The sequence below is a fragment of the Copadichromis virginalis genome, linkage group LG8, assembly GCF_057382275.1.
Source record: "Copadichromis virginalis isolate Kocher_CV1m ecotype Utaka linkage group LG8, C_Virginalis_male_GT1.1, whole genome shotgun sequence".
Taxonomy (NCBI): domain Eukaryota; kingdom Metazoa; phylum Chordata; class Actinopteri; order Cichliformes; family Cichlidae; genus Copadichromis; species Copadichromis virginalis.
Window position 1 is genome coordinate 12,820,322 of NC_140625.1, and position 19,795 is coordinate 12,840,116.

The 19,795-nt window shown below is 45.1% G+C and overlaps 1 protein-coding gene across 2 annotated transcripts in view; it reads right to left on the bottom strand.

The window, feature by feature from the left end:
- The window catches only part of raraa (retinoic acid receptor, alpha a), a 139,420-nt gene that overhangs the window by 26,978 nt on the left and 92,647 nt on the right, over nt 1–19,795 (bottom strand). The window contains exon 1 of one of the 2 annotated variants that reach the window (XM_085465864.1): nt 10,495–11,595. The exons of the other annotated variant lie outside the window; for it this stretch is intronic. Within the exon in view, the coding sequence (XP_085321990.1) occupies nt 10,495–10,672 (178 nt within the window). The 5' untranslated portion in view covers nt 10,673–11,595. Of the gene's footprint in view, nt 1–10,494; nt 11,596–19,795 lie in introns of those variants that run through there. 2 annotated transcript variants of the gene reach the window in all.

Sequence of the window (19,795 nt, forward strand, 5' to 3'; positions counted from 1 at the left end):
ACCCCAGCTGGCCTTTGCCGATTCAACTGCTGCCTCTGCCAGCCCTGTGACCTGGGCTTCATTATGACCCTCGGGGGCGACTGGGTCTCGTTTTGCTGCAACCCAGTTCCACTGCAATAGCAATGTATGCCACTCCCAGTTAACTCTGTCCATTAAGCTAAGTGGGGCCCGTCAATTATTCAACAGTTTCCAATGTATAATTAAAGAGATAAGGTGTACTGTCATGAATAGCGGCGCACGCAGGTGAGGAAAGACAGCAGTACTTTTAATTCAGCGTTCTTTGTTATCATATATCTGAATGGCAAATTTTTTTTCCAATGTGATGAGAGGGATGTTCAGAGAAACAATAATGTTAATCAGTAATAAAAAGCAGCAGCAGGGTGTTTCATAATCATTAGATAAAAGACAGGCGAGAGGACAAAATGAGGAAGTGGAGAATTAGGGGAAGTGGTTTAGCATAGGGATGATGAGAAGATGAGAGCTGCATAGAAAGAAAAAGATTCACGGCCCGAAGGATGAGTAGAACATACTGTGTGTTTATTCTTATGCTTTAAAAAGAAAAAAACAAAACAAAATCAACTCATTTATAAATCACACTGAACTCAAACGAGAGTGAGTGCAGAGAGAAAATTAGGCCATAGTTTTAAAAGCAAGAGAAAGCAGATTTACAGAGCTGCCCGCCCGCCCACCCTCCCCCCCTGCTGTGTAGGTGTGCGTCCTGGGGGAGCCCGTGATGTTAATACAGTTATTAAGCCTCTCCACTGAAGCCTGCTCCACCTCCTCTACCCCGAGCATCAAGGAGTTCTCTCTGCCTGCCAGGCAACGGGCAAGCTTGCCTCTTCCACAATGAGATCAAACAGACCCAAGTAGGCCAGCTCAGGGGAAGCCTGTGATGAAGCGTCCCACTGAGCAGCGAGGGCAGGTGGGGTTGGGTATGTCAAGCCCAAGGAGAATCCCAGCAGGCTTTAGGAGAAGGGGTGGGGGTTAGACTTTAACCTTGCGATAGCTCCTCCTTCACTTCTTCTTCTCTTTAAAGTCAGCTGACCAAGATTCCCATGCACCTCTTCTTGGAGTTGGGGATTACAGCCATGAAAGGTTTTAGTGAATGTATATGAGAGCTGACTTTTTCTCTCGTTAGCTTCAAGGATATGTGCAGCCATCAAGGAGGTTTGCAGGTTGATAAGACGTGCATGGCGTACAGCCAGGAAAGCCCCCCCCCCCCTCTCTCTCACAACCTAACTGGTTACCCCTGCAGCAGGGTGTAGGTGTGTGTCTAATCGCTGCGTTACTGCGTTATAATTCAGACAGGACAGGGAAGATTAGTGTTGCCACTCCTGCCTGTAGCCAAAGGGAGCAAATTTGGACAAACATCTAGACAGCGTGCAAAAGTTGTTTTTCTAAAGTACTAGCAGGTTTTTTATTAACATTTTATTTTCCACTTATCTGCAGCAGTTTTTAACAGGAATATAAATGAAATGGCTAAGTTTTGACAAACATTGTGACAATGCTGGCCAACTGGCTCGCACACATTAGGAAGATCACAGGAGGGCGTTTTGTGTCATGATGACACTTGAAACTAAATGAAAGGAAAGAAAGTTAGTGACTAAAGAGATGGGCAAGATAAGGCGTAATGTGCTGTAACGTGGTAAATAGGACGGGGATATAGGTCATTCTGTACCAAACTCAGTTCCCCAACACTGGCCTGTTGGCAGCTAATGGATGCAGGCCAAGTCTCTATCAGTCGCACTAGAACACTAATAAGATGAGTCACCGTGCCAAGAATCTCCCCTTCTCTTTCCCTCTCCCAGTTTTATCCCTTTACTCGTTTGCCCCTCTTCCTCCTTTGCCATTTGTTCTCTGCTGCTTTTTGTTCAGAAGGAGAAAAGGCCAAAAATCCAGAGACCAAAAAAATGACATTAAACCCCCTGAAAGGCTCCACAGAGATTACTGTTTGAAAATGCCAGCCCCTGCCCACCTCCCCCTCCTTTTCCCTGCGCCTGAGATCTCTTTTTCCTCCCTCCCCTTACCTCCATCTCAATTTCTTTCAGCTGAGAGGTGCTGACAGCCCAGACACAATAATCTGGCTCTATTGTGGAACTGCCACAGTGGCAGCAGCGCTGTGCAAAGGTTTCCCACGTATGGCGCGAGGGCAAAGCGGGGTGTCACGTCACGGCGGTGCCACTGAACAGTGCCGCTACAAGGGGGTGGGGGGGACTGGTAACTACTTGCAACAGAGCACCATGCAGAGCTGCTTGACAACTCCAGTTCAAAATGTTGTCACCTTTTCCATTAGTCAGCTCCGGGGCTCAAGCAGAGACCGAGAGGAGGGGAAGGGCTATCTAAAATCAGAAGTGTAGGAGCTCCTTGGCAAAGCACAAAGAGGACTTCTCTTTGATCACAATGCTATCACTGGGAGCACAGAAAAGATTATTTGAAGGTTGTTAGACTATGGTCAAAACAAAGCAAAAGTCCAACACTGGAACACCAACTGAATTATTTAGTGAGCTCCATCATATCTTTGGGCAAACCTAGTGGAGCAAATGTATTTCTTCATACACTTTTCTCCGTTTCCTTCATCTTTTCAGCCAACTATAAAAAGCCTTCTACAGGTTACTGTTAAAAATCTCATGGAATAACAGAATGCACCCTCTGAGCTGCATGGCTGCATATTTCCCCGTAAGCCCAGCCTTAAACTGAAAGGATATCCATGAAAACAGGACTATTTTTTTGAAGAAAAAAAAAAAATAAGGAAAGGATAAGGAAAAGAGAATCATTTGTGTCTGATTTTTAACCAGAGAAGAGAGTGCGTGTCATCCTGAGGGTTGTTGACTTAACTCCACTCACAGCAAAATGAACAAGCAGCAAGGAATTCCGGCACATTATTTTTCCCCGGAACAAAGAAAGGACCTCGGCATCTGACATAACCATTTAATTAACATGATATGGGCCTAGAAACGCTCTCTCCTTACTATCAGCCAGGGTACATCAATAACAATAGCCCAGATAAGAGAGAGCAGGTCACAGCAAAGGTTAGACGTATCTTTAAAAAGACAATACCACCTCCCTTTTGAGAACACAGCAACTCCACTCGTAACAAACAGGATCGAGTTGTTTCAGTCTGCACTCGTCACCTTTCATAACCCGCACTGGTTTGGAGCTGCTCAGCTAGGATGCATCTCTTGGCTCACAGAGAGCACAAACATATCAAACGTGGTTACGGGGGAACAAGTGGCATGTAACCCGAGCCCGTCTGCCCCCTTCAGTCGGACATGCTGTCCTATCCATCACTATCCAGCTCTATACTCTTCCTTCCCACCTCGACCACACTGCTGGCAGTCTATTTCATCCTGGTCCCAGGTGGGTCTTTAAGAGTCAAATGTCAGAGGCCGAGCTGCAGCCAGACACATAATGAATATGAAGCGATTCAGAGGGGCTGTGGGAAAGAGAGGAGACTGGTGTCCAGACAGTCCTGAGTCATGCTGAGCAGACCTTTGGCTGGGATGATATGAGAGAGAACCACAGAGGAAATGCTACGCAACATGGACATCTGATGTTATTTAGAAAGGTGCTTTCATAAATCAAGACAAGACATATGAACAGGTCTCATCTTCCTCCGACTCTGTATGTTCCTGCGGGGCTTGTTAGAAACTGAGATAGCAGGTTAAATATAAACCAGAAAACAGACTCCAGTTATTAACTACAATGAGATCATCAGAAACACCGAGACCGTTTGCTATGTTAGGAGCTGGCCTGCTGGCTTAATAAAAGCATAGTTGAAACCAAGGGGATTTTGTTTTGATGTGCACAAAATAACTGCGGAACATTTTGTGATGGGATCACACCTGCTGAGATGCGTTCTCAGACCAAATATTTTATATTGACAGCCCAAATGAGGATGAGGATGGGTCACCTGAGGATTTATGAAATAGATTACAAATTAAAAACAATGTGGGACGGCGGTGTAAAGCTATCATTCCCACACCCTTTACACACTGCACTTGTGGGTCGGATCGCACAGGTGTTTGAACTTGACCTTCATTCTAATCTCAAATACACATGTGCAAAGTTTCACGGCTGCATATTGCACAGTTGAAATGCTACAGTGTTGAGAAACTCTGCCCACAGACTGAAGGGACATGTGAACACCTGCCCTATAAAAACAGCCTTTAAAAGGCAGTCTCTGCTACAGCAGGTGTCACCGGGGAGCACACAGACTCACTAGGTGAAAACAATGGCAGTCATGCTGTTGCAGCTGATAAATAAGGGCAGGTTTGATTCAGGACTCCGTGCTGATTTTTCCCCCCCCCTTGCATTCAACGCAAACACGAGCTGTGACAGAGCATTCGTTTTCAGTTAACAACACCAACTGAGACGGCAGCAACACGGTGCTATTTTTTTGTCCCGCTCGTGTGAAAGTGCCAGGCTTTTGTATTTTTAGCACACTAACCTCTAACCTATTTCCCCCCCCTCTCGCTGTCCCGCTCTCAAAATAGGCGGGCATTCCACTGCGGTGCATGTGCAAGTGTGCGTTTGTGTGTGAACTACTTGAGGTGTGCACGGTTGTCATCCATGTGATGCTAACACAGATCCCCAGAGGCAAAAACTGAGGATGAGTGTGCTGGTGGGAAGCAAGCACTCCTGTGCTCTGGCCTGGAGCTAGTGGCCTGAGAGAGCCTGGCTGACTGCACAAGAGAGGCAGAGGCATGCAGCGGTCCTCTGCAACTGATGAAACAAGGCAACATTCCATGTAATCACTCTATATATAGAGGATGCTGGAAAAAAAAGAAGGTTGGAGGGCAGGAAATCTTGTAAAATATGAGGAAAAATTAGGGCAGGGAAGCATTAAAGATTAATCGCCACACTGACTGCCCGGCTCAGGCTTGCCATGCGGAGAATGCCACCACGAGATGGGAAACAGGGAGGAAGATAAAGTGTGAGAAAGGACACACTTTAGGAATGAAAATGCCTCGCAGATGAATTCTGGGATGATAAATGTCCGTGGTTCAATACCCTGATGAATTTATGTGTGTTCCATTGTGGGAGGGTGGGGATAAAACATGGAGATGGGGAAGAGATGGGAAGCGCAGGGAGAGAGAGGGGAAGAGGGAGACAGTGCCGGTGAGCTAGCCATGCAGAGCACATTGCGAACAAGCCATCTGTAGAGATAAGTAAAGAAGTGATTACAACAGGCCCAGCTCAATTTCTGACAGTTGACGCTTGACTGCCCCTGAAGAGCAGAATTGATTTAAATGAAGAAGCAATGAATATTTTAGAGGGCAGAATCCCCCTTTAACCTGAACAGTTTTGATGTCCCTCCCAGCCCCGTGCGTGTGTGTAACGGTGCTGACACCAGGGAGAATGTAATTATTGATAGCGAGATTACAGCCCTGTTGTCGCAACGGCTGCAATCAGCTGCCTCCTTTAAGCCCTGATGAATCAATGACACTGCCTGGATCTTTTCTGTCTGCACTGCTTTGTTCATCAAAGTCAGCTTTGCAGTGTACACCAACCCTTGTTTGGGGATTTAGCGGCAAACCAAACTGGTGTACAGTACACTCTGACTTTTGCCTCCGGCTAATTCTCTCCGCAAACAAGCTGAGGCCCATCAGTTGGTTTGAGCGTGCGTTCATGTGTGCACAAAGGAAAAGAAAAAATGAAATGCCCAGACAAGAATATGCTGAACCCGTGATGTACTCGATATGCAATAGCAAGGTATTACGTCGCGCCACCTGCAAGACAACATCAAAGTTGCGAGCCAGCTATAGCAGTGTTTGGAAGTAAAAAGCCGGTTATTCTGCCACTCTGTTCAAGGTGAGGGACCACACCCAGTCATTACACTTTGTGGAGTGACTGAGCCAACGGGCATTTAAACAAACAAAAACACGCATCTTTGTTGCTCTTGGTAAACTTACTGCAGCGACTGTTGTAAGTAACTGTTGAATTGCATTAAAAGGGCAACGACTGCTCCACAGGTAGGTGGCAAGGTGCCGTTTTTGGGAGCAAGTGATGGCAGGTTGTGAAATGCTGCCCTGCAGCCTTTCCCAGGAGAATGGCAGGAGCAATGCTGAACTCCGGTCACTCCTCTGCCATTGCAAACATACCTTGATGACACAATTTGTTATTGATGTTACCCTGAAGGTGAGAGCAAGCGTATTCCAGTGGACAATCAGATTGCACTCTTTCACCCACACACATCTCCCCGCTCTGTGATGTCCCAGGCATGCAGGCTACTAAATCGCAATCACCTTTGGTTGATCGGGTTTAGATAGATGTGGCAAAATGAGGAGACTGCCTAACGCTTTCCTTCTCCAGAAGAACAGATGACCTTGTCTCAGAGCTGTGCATCATTTCTGCCAGTCCCATCAAGTCCGGACCAATAAAGCCCCACAATAAAATCCTGATGTTCATGATGGCACCAAGACACATTTGTGTTCAAGCAAAAAACATAAGACTCAGGGACCCCACAGTCGCATAAAGGGCATGGTCATTCAGGAATACTAAGGCCTGGAATTTGCATTCCTGCCTTATATAAACAGTCACAAGCTGTAATGTTATTAAAGTAGCTTTGCCAAGAAATCCTTGATTGTTCCAAGAAAATAAAATTTGTACTTTATGATCTTCCCCTTGTAGGATAGAACCCCCCCACACACACACACTTCTGTGCCAGAAACCGACAGTACTCTAGCCAGTTCTGCTTAGTGACCCGACTCACCGTTTATTTTCTGTTGTTCATGTTTTTCCAGTTTCTAGCATGCACTATAAAAAAAAAAATGCACATAGAAAGAAAAGGTGCAGGAAGTGATATTTGCATTTCTTTCGTAAGGCTGACACAATCTGTTCTCCTGCACAAAGTCCAAACACATCACCCACTTTCCGTGTTTCAGTGTTGCTTCACAACACAAACAATTACGGGTGCTTTTTGTGGTGCTGTCTGATACTGCAGACTCAGAAAAAACTAAATGGACTTGCCTGTAAATCTGAAACTTAAAAAAATGCAAATTCAAAAAACTGCTCTTACAGCCAGAAAAAAAAAAGGGGGGGACAAGGACTTAAGGACTAAATATCAAACAACTCAGATTAAGACACATACTGTTCATGTAAGCGCACTTTCATCATCTTTCATCATCAGAAGACAAACATGACAAAGAATGCTTTGCTCTCCATCTCACATATGCTCTATGCAGTGACTAATTCTTTTACACTATAGACAGCCTGAGAAAAATATACCCCAAAGAGCAAGACGCCCATGGGCTGCAGAGCATTTGAGCCTACCGTGCAATCCCCCCTTTCCACCATATCCCCAGTTTTTAGTGTGTGACAGTCATGTGAACAAAGCCGCGTGCATTCTTTCGTGCATGAGCCTATAACCGCTGTAAGGATTCTGACTGTGACTCAGTGAAAAATCAAGTGGATTTAATCTGCAAGGCCACACACTTTTCACCTGAGCCATTCAGAGCCTTCTTCCAAGTAGAACCAAAATACAAACAGCACACAATGCCTATGACTGGGCAACCTGGTGATAAACAGAGGCTACATGTAAACAGTCAAACCTCTTAATACACACCATCTTTTAAGAACTCGTTTTACAGGCTCATAGTGTGCTGGATTATATCAACTGATGTAAAATGGAAACATAATCCTTCTCATATTGCACCTTTCAGTCTCTTTAAGGATCCCCTCGGGAAAAGACCAGTCTCCTATGATTAGTTAGCTAGCCTGGCAAAAGAGCACTGAACATTGGTTATGTATCATAACCTCTACTCTACGAATGCTGTTGTAGGCCTTAACCCTTTATCATCAAAGTATCATACTTGCTGTGTAATTCTGACTGTAAAATGACAAAATAATGCTCATCTTTCTTTTCTCTCTAGCCCAAAATGATTGAGGGGATATGAAAATCTAGGAAAATCTGTATTCAAAAAGCAGTACTTACAACTGAATTGTGTTACCGTGATACACCGAATATCCCGGCAAAACCTGACTTCTCTTCTTTCCAAAAATCATTAATATTGTCTCTAGAACAAACAGTTATAGAGATGTGATCATCTGTCATTTAACTATAGCATTACAGATTCAAAACAGCCATGTCTAATGAAGTGCATGAAGGGGCTCCAACAGATGAATAACAATGGAAGAAGCTGCTGATTCCATGACTTAAGCTAGACAGGTATAATTCAAATATATATTGGTGATACAAGTAAGAAAATGAGGAGTAAATCTGAATGTCAGTAAATCCAAGCTGAGCAACAGCAAGTCCTGTACGACTTAATTACACCCCATTGGTGTGTGCTTTGGACTTTATAACGTTTAAATGCACAAAAGAAGCAATTTGAAGGAATATCACTATCACTAATATCACTAAAGGGAAGGGAGTAGGCTCAAAAGCATAATATGGCCTTGTTAAAGAACCAATAATACTGGGATGAAGCACCCATATGATGTGGATTTATACCCACTCACTTAGTGGGTCCAGAAGGCCGTTTTAGGCTAGATTCACTTTAGCAAAGATGTCACTGAGTGCATGCTTAGAGCCAGAAAGCTCTTCTGTGAAGCCTGTAATGAATAGTTAGATCCAATGTGGAGGGGTTGAAAAAACAGAGGACCAAAAAAGAAAAGCACAGAGGGGGTAAAAAGAAAAAAAAAAAATGGTAAGACCTACCAGGAAAAGTGCAGAGGAACATACCATGACACTACTCTCTGTGAACTTCAAAAAACAAAAAAGCGCAAACAGATGTTTATGGGATTGTCTTGTGATTTTTTTGAATCTGGCTCATTTGGATTCCTGCGTGAGAGCGGGGAGTGACGAGGAAATCTCGCGCTGTTGTCTGGGTTGTTTTCTAGCCCTATGATCCAATAAGCCTCTGAGCCACGTGATGACACTTATGGATGTTGCGCCTCTCTGCTCTACACCCTCCCGTCAATGTTCTCTGGTTGTGCACTAAATTTTTTATTACATTCAAGCAGTAAGGCAAAGAGCAGATATGCTACCCCTCACCCACACACACTCTCACTCTCCCCCTGCAATTCCTCCATTGAGCAAAACAATGTGGAGTCGAGTAAAGGATCAGAGGTCTTTTCCTGGGCCAAACCCCCACAGTCTCCCCTCAGACGAGCTCACATGGTTTGAATCAATGCCACCACTAGAGCTGTTTTAATGGACCGGTTCAATAAATACTATCAGGCTCTTTGAATATCTGTTTAGAAAAAAAAAAAATGTACAGGCTTCGCCTCTTTACTCGGGAGAGATCTTTTTCAAAACAAATAATGAGATGAGAAAGATGAAGAAAAGATTACAGCACGTACAAAATAGTTATGGCTGCTTGTCTTTTGTTGTTGCTGCCAAACATTAGAAATTCCTGTCTAAATTTCCCTTTGTCGTGCGTTTCTATAGTCTTGAGACAAGGAGGAAATTGGTCCTTAAGAGCCCGTGGAGATTCCTGCCTTTTTTTTTTTTAGCTCCTTCACCAGTGAAAGACAACAGAGCTATCCCTTTATAAAAAGGGCCTGCTCACGCTTTATGCAGCCTGGCTCTACTGAGGTAAAGAATGGGAAGCAGCTCTTGCTATACTTTGTTGCTGCAATAAAACTCTCTCTCTCTCATATCTGCAGCAGATATGCTATCAGCAAAATTAAATCTCCCACGGCTGCTGGCGGATACTGACCCAAGGAGATCATGCAGCAAACGCATGAACGTATCATCAATCTAAACTAAATCTCACTGATATAAAAGCACAATAAACCTGTCATTTATAAAGACTGCTATCCTCACTACCTAGCACAGGAGTCTACACATAAAATCATACTAACTGAAATATTGTTTTTTTAAAAATAAAGTTATGCGAGAACATCACTTCAAATTATTTATTAAATATAAATAAATGAGTGCAAGGCTTTCAACATTTAACAGATACAGTTGTCTGGTGAAGGCCATGGTGCTGCTGCTGAGGAACTTTGGCCTGTGGGTACAGCTTCCCAGAGGACCAGGGGATAACACTGGCATGAAAGTTTGATCTGATTAACGCTGGCATCGCTTGCACAAACCTGGTTTGCATTAAGTGCAGATTTCAGGAACGCAAAAGCTTCGGGTAGCGTGGCCTGGATCAGAGCGCAAACAGACTGGCAGGAAAGAGAAGGAGGGAAAAACCCCAAACTTGAGCGAACGCTCAGAAAGAAACGAGAGAGACGAAAGTGGGTCAAATATATATAGGCCTGTTGCAGCATTGACGGCTTACTGATTGTGATAACGTGCAGCGCTGTTGAGCACATATTATGGGGTTTAAATAATGGAAGTGGTAACTCCAGAATAAAAAGGCCTTCAAATGATCGTTTCACATGCGACCGGCGTGTGCTGGGAAGCGCAAAATAGGAAATATAGTGATTATTATGCACACACACTAACAGGGAGGGTTCAACTTCACCAATTAGTGAGATGAAGGGGAGGGGGGGGGGGGGGGGGGTGTTTAAAAAAAAAAAAAAAAAAAAAAAAGCACCTACAGTGATTGGAGCCGTTCCAGTGCTGGTTCCTGATGGACGTGCTGTACGGATGGGGCGCCCCGGGCATCAGTCCTTTCTCCGGGATCAAGCATCCTCTGCTCTGGTTGTAGTAATCCATCATTAAAAACGGGTTCGGGCTGGGATTCAGTCCCACAACGTCCACACTCTCATACATCATATGAAGCAGGGCGACGGCAGGGGGGAAATATTAGCAAGAGGGCAAAAAACAAAAACAAAATACCCGAATTGTTTGTGAGGGGTTGGTTTTCAGCTCGCCACCAGCAGCGGTGCCGAACGGAGGGGGGGAAACTGCATTAAAATCGAGGGGAAAGTGGTAAATCCAAACACAGCAGGGACATCGGAACATTTGGCATCTTCTCACGGCAATGTGAAGATCGAAAACCAGACCGATGGATGAATCGGTGTCCGAATGCGCCTGATCGGATATGAAAACATAATCTCAAAGAGCAGTCTGCGTTGTGTCCGAGGTAAGAAACTCGACAACAGAAATACAATAAAAGGAAAAAAGAAGAAGAAAAAAATCGGGGACGAGCCGAATAACTTCAACAGAAGGTGTCTGTCTTTACGGCGCTGCTCAAACAGAGCAACATATGAGGCTGTATCCACACGACAAAGAATAAATCCAACCCCCAGTCCAAACAAATCTTTAAATAAATACAACACAAATCTCCAAAGTCTGCGTGGACAGCGCAGGGAGATTTGGGAATGTGTTGCAGGCGCAAATATTAGGAGAGGGAATTCCGCAGAGTTGCAGTTTGTCCTTTTGGGTTACGGTCGGTTGTCCCGTTTGCGCCCGTCGTGGGTGGACTCCTGTCAGCTCCGTAAAACGAACCAGTCCCCCCTCCTCCTCCTCCTCCCCCCAGCCTCGCAGACTCTGTTGCACTACAACGAGCGGCCGCTTCCCTCCGTCAGACCCTGCTCTCCAACATCCAGGCTCCCGTTAAAACGCGCAGCGCCGCCTTGTTTTGTATTCGGGGAAGAGAAGCCTAAAACCATTCCCACACCAAACCGTGCGGCTATCATGTTCTGCAGAAATGTGACAAGGCACAGCAGCTGAGAGCTTTGGCTCCACCTCCACTCGGCTCTTTCTCTCTCTCCTCCCCCCCCCCCCTCTCTCCTGCTTCCCCTCGGTGCTTTTCATGCGTTGCTCCGCCCCTTCTTTAACCCCTTCAGGGACGTCACGACGGATCTCCCTCTCCCGAAACACGGGCACTGCGGGAGTGTTTCTTTTTGGGGGGTGAGCCCGCCGGCCGCCGTCAAACTGAGCAGCGAGGGCTTTAAATAGGAAAGTATTTGAGGACATGATTAAGTTATATAAGCTCAGTAATTAGTCTTGCGTGTCTTTACAGAGTGATTGTGCACACAGCGGCTGCTATATCACAATCTAACTCTCTTGTTTCTTTTTTTCTTTTTCCTGGAAGTCCCCGTTTATGTTCTCACTCTTTACTGGGCTCCTCCTTCCAACTAATTTGACCCTTTCCCCTCATCAGTCCCTAACCCTCCCGATTTTCTTCTCCCCCGGCCGCGGTCTCCCTAATTTGCCTAATGCTATGCGGCTGAACTTTTCCTGAACCCAGGCAAGTAGGCAGCCTCACCTTCTGGTGACCCACTGGCTGACTCGGATCTCTGGCTTGCTCTCATCCCCACATTATTCAAGGTTTCCCACCTTGTATACCCAGTGTAACACTATTACACTTTTCCTCTGGTGCTGCCCAGAGAGGCGCCTCGGTTCACACAGCACACACAACGATAAAAAGTGCCAAAGTCACCCAGTCATAGTAGCAGGGCGCTTAACTTTTTCTTTCCTCCCTCACAGTTTAGTTACAGCTAGAAGAAGTCCAGGAAGTTGTTTTCAGAGTTGCTGCCTTTATACCGCAACATTCCAGGTAACATTGTTCCAGCTTATTAAGCAAACCCTGCAGCTGTGTCATCCATGAGGCATAGCAAAAACTCACACTATAAAAGCAGTTTGAACAGTCAGCTGACGCTAATATCAGTGCTGATAAAATATAGTGGCAATGAAGTTTGTAGCCCCGTGAGTGCATCCAAACTTCTCATGTTTTCCCCTTATGTGCTTCAGAAATCCCAGCCTGTAATTTTGTGATTGTCATGTGATCTGGAGGACAGCTGCTGGCCCAAATTGTCTGTGCATGCATAATAGTAGAGATTAAGGCCAGGCACCAACATACAAAACTGTGTGGTTTTTTTTTTTAACCTTAACAATGTAAAAGCAGAAATGTAACGTTCGAAACACACAGAGCAAATTCTGCCTGTTTCATAACTCAGTGGGACGTCCCTGACAAAGTCGAGAACATAGGAGGACACTTTCCGAGCTATTTTGGTATCTCGATGTGGACGCAAAGCTTTTCCAAAACTGCCTGGGTGGACAGTGAACATCTGATACCCGATCTTGTGAAATGTATCTGCGCAAACACGAGCACGGCCAAAAAACCCTGAGTGGCTTGTATTGTAACCTACACCACAGCCGAGACAATACCTCTCCTCCCCCACTTTCCCTACACCTGAGCCACAGGCCACAGCTGGGTCTGACCAGCATGTTTTTTTTTTGTTTTTTTTTTTGAAAGGGATTATCTGCACACTGGCAGGGGGGCTCGGCTTGCTCCGCCTCCAGTGACTGTGACACTTATTTAATGCAGGCCCCTAGTGTGTTTACCCTGCCTGATAAGAGCCGATGTGCAGGCCTGGGCCATGGCGACCCCTCGTCTGCATTGATAGCGCAGCCACACATTCCTTGACAGGATTAGCCCAGTGAGTAATGGTTGTCAGAAAATGCTAATTTTCCAGGCTCTGTTTTCCTCTCTGAAGAGGGAGCATTCATCCCTGGGTAATACCCCATGATTGCATAAAACAAGCTGAGAGATAACAGACTGCTGATCATTACTTATTAAGAGAGGGGAGAATACAAGATTAGGCTGACATACAGTCCTTTTCCCACAGCTTTTTATTTGTAGTGAAAAGAGGAACTCCATTAAGTCAAAAAAGAAAAAAAAAGAACTGAATATATCCAAGTGGCTAAGAGTAAATACGTGGCAATTTTCACAGGAGAAGGTGATATTGGAACAGCGGACTCCTCTGAGTACACAGTTGGAGAATTGAGTGTGTTACACTGCATTAGTGGAAAAATTAGGACTGGTTTTTATTCCCAGTAATAAAATGTAATATGTCACTCTCACATGAAAGTCAAAATATAAGAGCCAGGACATACACTTGACGGCTGGTACAACAACAGCAGAAGTAAGAGTGGTAAGTTAAAGAGGGAGAGGGACGAGAGGCACGCACACACACACAGGTTTCAGCCCACATCAACACACACCAGTTCAAGTGGCTATTCTTGTTCCAGCATCAACAAGCGCCACACTCCTGAGAACATGGAAAAGTACTTTGGCACTGGAAAGTCAGAGAGAATGAGATTGTGCCTCGATCCCCTAAGTTGACGCTGAGGACCCAGTCTCAGATTCGTCGCTCGGGCTTCAAAGTGAGGGTGCGTGAAGTGCCGACTCCAAACCGATGCACGGACCTGATCAAAGCTGCATTCAGACGCAGGGGCCTTGCAGAAAGAGTTATGCAACTGAAAATAAGCGGCAAACATAACAACCTTGATCTGAAGCAAAGCTGCAAGTGAGAGTCTGGTGAAGAAATAGAGAGAGAAATGGGGGGTGGGGGTGGGGGGGTTTAGGAGAGAATTCAAAGAGTTTTATGAGCTAAGAGAGAAGAGGAGATTGCTGGCTGGACCTTGAGGGTGTCAAACTATTTTTACTGCCCCCACTTTCCTTCTTTCTGAGTCCAATCAGGGGCACTAGGAAGCTGTAAAAAGTGCACGCCTTGCCATTCCTTCCCCAAGGAGATGGGCAGACAGGTTAGAACAAACAATAGGTTGTTTTGTCATTTGGATTATGGCGCACAGCAATAGTGGGGGGGAGCACAAGTCCTGTGTAAGTGCACAAAGTGGACTCAGCAGTATCCTTCTTTAGAGCATGAGTGAGAATTTCTGTTTCTGGAGACGATCCACTTACATCTGCAATCAGCCCTTGGCTCTTGTGTTGCTACCTTCACTCTGGAGATCATTTCTGTCCTCTGTGACTAACGAACACATCCTGCACAATGTGCTCTTTATTGGACATGATGGTCAAATCAAAACAGAATCAAATTGTCTCAATGTCATGGAAAAGTCTGCTGAGCTCTGGCTGCCTAGAGACACTAAACAGGCAAAACAAACAAAAAAATAAATAAAGAAAGAAAAACCAACCAGACCTGCCGTATCGCTCAGACAACAGTCGGCTTGGGTAATAGCCATCTCTTGACACGATAAGGCCAGAAATGTTCCAGTTAGAATGGCCTGGGCCTAATTTTAGAGTTCCTGTCTGCCTTAGTGGCTACTACACAAACACAGGCACTCATGGCTCACCTCCCCCAAAGCACTCCTGCACATGTGCCAGCAGATGGCTAATGCCCAGACGATAAAGAAGTTGGGGCAAGCCTCGGCAAAGGTTTCTATCTTTCTTAAATCTTCCCAGCGGCCTAATAAAGCAGCACAGCGGTGGAGAATTCAGAGAAGAAGCACTTTAAGGAGTTGAAATGTGTCCTAATTTGAGACGGCAAGATAGTGATCGAGTCTGTTCAGGTCTCTGTCACACTGTGAGACAAAACGGGCTCTCTGTATGTCAGCATTATCCCACGACTGATCAGCACCGTAATCCCACCCCACCCCTATCACTAGCATAGCCCTGGCAACCACTTCCTCCTGTCACTCTCCAACTAGAATCACATCTTTGGCGTGCATACCTGTGTGGGTTTACGCATGTTTGCTTTCAAGTCTACCTGAACCTCCGTGGCCCGTCTGTTACCACTCCGTTCCCCTTACTGCCTTTACAGTTTCCGTGTGTGTGTTTGTTTGCACAGCTGGTTTTGTGCAGCCTGTACAGGCAGCACCAGCCAAACCCAGCAGCTGTGCTCCCTGACATTGAGCCAGTGCGTAATGAGGGCCCGACCCTCCAATGTGAGAACAAGCTCCAGTTATCAATGAACAACTGTATCACTTCCACCTCCCTCTGTCAATCTAATGGAAACACATACACACGCATGCGTACGCATGAACGCACACAAACCTTGACCTAAAGTTAAACTGGTCTATAGATCTCAGCCTTGGTGCTTTGCCATCCTGTGTGTGTGTGTGTGTGTGTGTGTGTGTGTGTGTGTGTGTGTGTGTGTGTGTGTGTGTGAGAGAAAGAGTGTCTTTTCTAAAAGGACCCTCTTAGCCCCCCCCAGTCATTATCCCTTTAATGTCCTTCCGACAGCAGATTCCAGCATTTATGGTACAGGCATATATCTGCCCATAAAGCCTTTTATTGTTCAGCCCAGCTCTATGGTGGCCGTAACCTGGTTTTCCCATTTTTTATGGGGGACCTTCACTATATCACAGAGGGGGGAGGACAAAGCTGCCCACCATCGGTGTTTACCAAAGTATGGCCGACTCATAAATCCATCGTGGCCGGCGGCATTCTGGAAATACTTCAGCAGAGGAAGAGAACGAGAAAGAGAGAGAGAGAAGAGGTAAGCGACGTAGCTTATTGTATAGCTTGTAATTGTCCACACTCTACAGCCTTGAGTTAGAGAGCCATCTCCTCAACGATCATTAGGTTTATGTTGCTTTGCACCAAGTCCATCACTCAGCAAATCAAGAGAAAATTGCTATGGATGTTACCCTGGAGGAAGGATATCTCAATATCAGTCATCCAAGACTTGGAATGGCCTCCATTAGATGTCAGAGACGGGGAGATGTTTTAGTGCATTCAGACGGATACTGGCTAATTCTATTTAGAGAAAAAAAAGGACAAGAAGAAGAGAGAATAAAGCACAGAAACAAGGAACAACAAAGAGAGCAAGAAAATGAGAAAAACAAGGGGAAAGAAAATATGGTCAAATTCCTCCTGAAGTTTTGTTGGCAAATTTATAAGTTTTGTTGATTATCAATTACAAAAAAAGTGTTTATTCACTCATTAACCATGATTAATCACAGAGAAACCATTGCAGAGAAAACAAACTGTAACCAAACCTTGACTGAGACTTGATAATCATTATCCTGATTTGAAATTATGTGCGCCTGTCAGCAGAGTCATCATACCCGTATGGTATATTGTCTGGACTGGTCCCGACACGTTGCTACCAAGCTATCAACCTCCAGGGCTGAAAAGTGAAGCCAACAGAGTTGAAGCAAGTCCCAGTCCCCATAGACTCCCGAAAGTGAAAAACTTCAGATGTTTACAGCCCAGCGCTTTAGTTGATTGCCATTGGTTAGTTCCACCTCGGCTAGTTCCAATAACTTCACTCTCAAAGCTGACGGCTGTGTTAATTACAGTAATCAATTACACAGATTGGAAATTAATTGCAAATTTAATGTTTAGCTCATTTTGACAGTGCTCCCTGCAATGCATCCCTTGCTTTTGCTTTTGCATACACGTTCCTGGATGACATCCTTCTATACTCATATTTTACCTGCAGCTGCTGACTAATTAACTAAACTGTGAGAAGCAGGCGAAGTATATTATAAGGAAGTTACAGAAAGGAGATGAGCTCTTGCAAGAAAGCGCAGAGGGAGAGTCAAAAGGCAAGGAAGCAGGAAGCTGGAAGAATAATCTCTCTGCTCTGCCAAAGCTCACTCAGAAACTGGCATTACTGATGCAATTACAACTCAAGCTACACTCATTTATCCATGTCTGCATTTCCTGAATCCAGGTTTTCCATCTCGTGGTCTTAAATCAGAGCTCTCAAAAACTAGAGATGTGCTGATAAAATGGGGGGGAGAAGAAAGAGATGCAGAACATGCTTACAAGTTTTTGATTATGACCATGCTGTCTGCTTTTCTGGTTGAAAGCATTTCATCTCTTTCTTTTAGAGATCTAAGTATTTTCCCCACTCCCTCTTGGTGCCTTCTCTCTCACACTTCAGGATTTGAAGTGCTACAGAGGACCAATTTCCTGTTTTCTATTCAGAAGTGTGATGCTCGTGGTGGCCTGGAGGGGATATGGGAGGTGGTGGTGGTGGGAGGGGGTTAGTGGTTCACTTTAAGTGGATTGCCCTCATTCTTGTTGTGCCCAGCCCAAAGCATTATGATGCCTCGGTGACTGACCTCCGCTTCAGCAGTGCCCCTAACACCAGTACAGACAGGGCACACCAATTGTTGTGCTTGTTGCACAAAGGCTGAATGTGTGCCACGACCTGCACAAAAGGTTGGACAACTGCAGGCCAAATGTGTAGTCAACACTCACTGAAACCACAGTCTGCAGTGTGTGGAGTGGGCTGGGAGTTATTTGCGATACAGCTCTAATCCTGTGCTCGCTCTCTCATAAAAGTTGACTGCCCTCTCTCTCTTCTGGGCGCCCTTTCTCGCTGCAACCTGTTTTCTAATGCTTGTATGCATGTCGGTGTCTGTGCACAACTCTGCCAAATGATATGAAATGTTCAAAAAGTGCCGATCTAATTTGGATGTTGATGAAACGTGTGAAATCCTCAGCTTACCCAGCAAAGTTGGGAGCCGGTGGGGACAACAAAGGCCCTCGGGAGAGCGGCTCAGAGCATGAAAAATGCCCCTTGCCGTCATCACCGCCACGGCCCCTGCTGGCCTGCCTTTTACAGAGAGGTGGGGGGAGAGGGAAAGAGGGGATGGGGGTTGGGGATCTGCCTCATTCTAACTTGGGAAGGCAAGAAGGAGGAGGGTTAATGGAATGGATGACTCCGGCACATTAGATGAGAAGTGAGCAGAGCAATGAGCAGAGAGGGAGTCATCAGCGTTTCAAAAGAATGGGGTGCAGTGAAAGTAGACGGAGCAGCTATACTCCTTTCCCTGATTTTATTTTTTATATATATATATATATATATATATATATATATATATATATATATATATATATATATATATATATATATGTGTGTGTGTGTGTATGTATGTATGTATGTATGTATGTAAGAAACAGAGGAGTTAACTGGATGAAAGGCAGCCACATTTAGCCACAAATCCCAGAGGTACACATACGGGTCAGCTTCAAAGATATTCACTGTATGTGGGGTTGTTACTGCAGTCAAAAGGTTTACTCATCGTAGCCCCAGGGAGTAGAATAGAGCTGCGTCATTCTCACACAACTGGCACGTGAAACAGATATCAGTGGAAAACCTTTTGCCCTCAGACATTGGCTCGTCCTACCCTTGGCATTTAGGTGCACAAACATTGAGGTGGGGGAAAAAAAGGGAAGTAGTGAAAGCAAAACTAACATCACATGGCTTATCATATGTTTAAAAAAATGCATTTGCATCTGGCAGCACAGAGAAACTTTTGTGCTTTTGCTTCACTCGGTTGCGCATATCATTGCAATCCTAGTGAAATGTGACCGTAATAGAGAAGAGGAACCTTTTTTAAAAAATGAACAGATCTGTGAGAAAGTCAGGGTAGAGGCACTGCTAATTTCTTTCTATTCATTCACGCTGAAGAAAAATTTCTGTGATTAAAAAAAAAAAAAAGGAGAAGAAGAAGAAGAGCACAGACTGGCTTTGGACTGATGGCATCCAATGGCAGTCGCTATGGCTACCCAAACCATCTGTGTTGTGAACCCATAGAGAGGGGGGAGTGTCTCTAAAGTAAGTAAATAGGCTAATACAAAAAGTGAATGGCTCAGAAGGGCAGATCATTAGCTGACCACATCTTGCTATTCTCTGTGTGATACCAGGACAGGAGGAGGGGGTGTTGATAGATTAAAAAAAAAGAAAAAAAAGCAGCCTGATAATATTTAACCAGCAGAGATCTGTCATCAATCTGGACCATCTTCCCCCCACCCCACATCATCTGTCCTCACCGCCAGCTCTGACCCATTGTCATTCAAACCCCAGCTCCCTTTCACTCCTTATTCAATATTTTTGAGCCATTGTTCCACCTTACATGCCCCGGCTACACTACATTACTTTTCCCAGTCAGTGGTTTAAAAGGGTGGAGAGCAACAGCCAAGAGAAAACAAAACAAAAAAAACCCCCCATAATAAGTTATAATGTCAGAAAGTAACAAAAACATCAGCCGGCCGTCACACAAGTCTGAGTTTTGCACACATTTTCAAGCATGCACATTGTGACACTTTCTCCACTTCATACACACACTCCTTTTCTCCCCTCCCTCCCCCCCACACACACCCACCCACACGGAGCAACCCTGTGGGCTTCACTGGGCTCTTTGAATAAAAAAGAGAAGTCATTTATCCGACTCATCTTTGCTGCACCT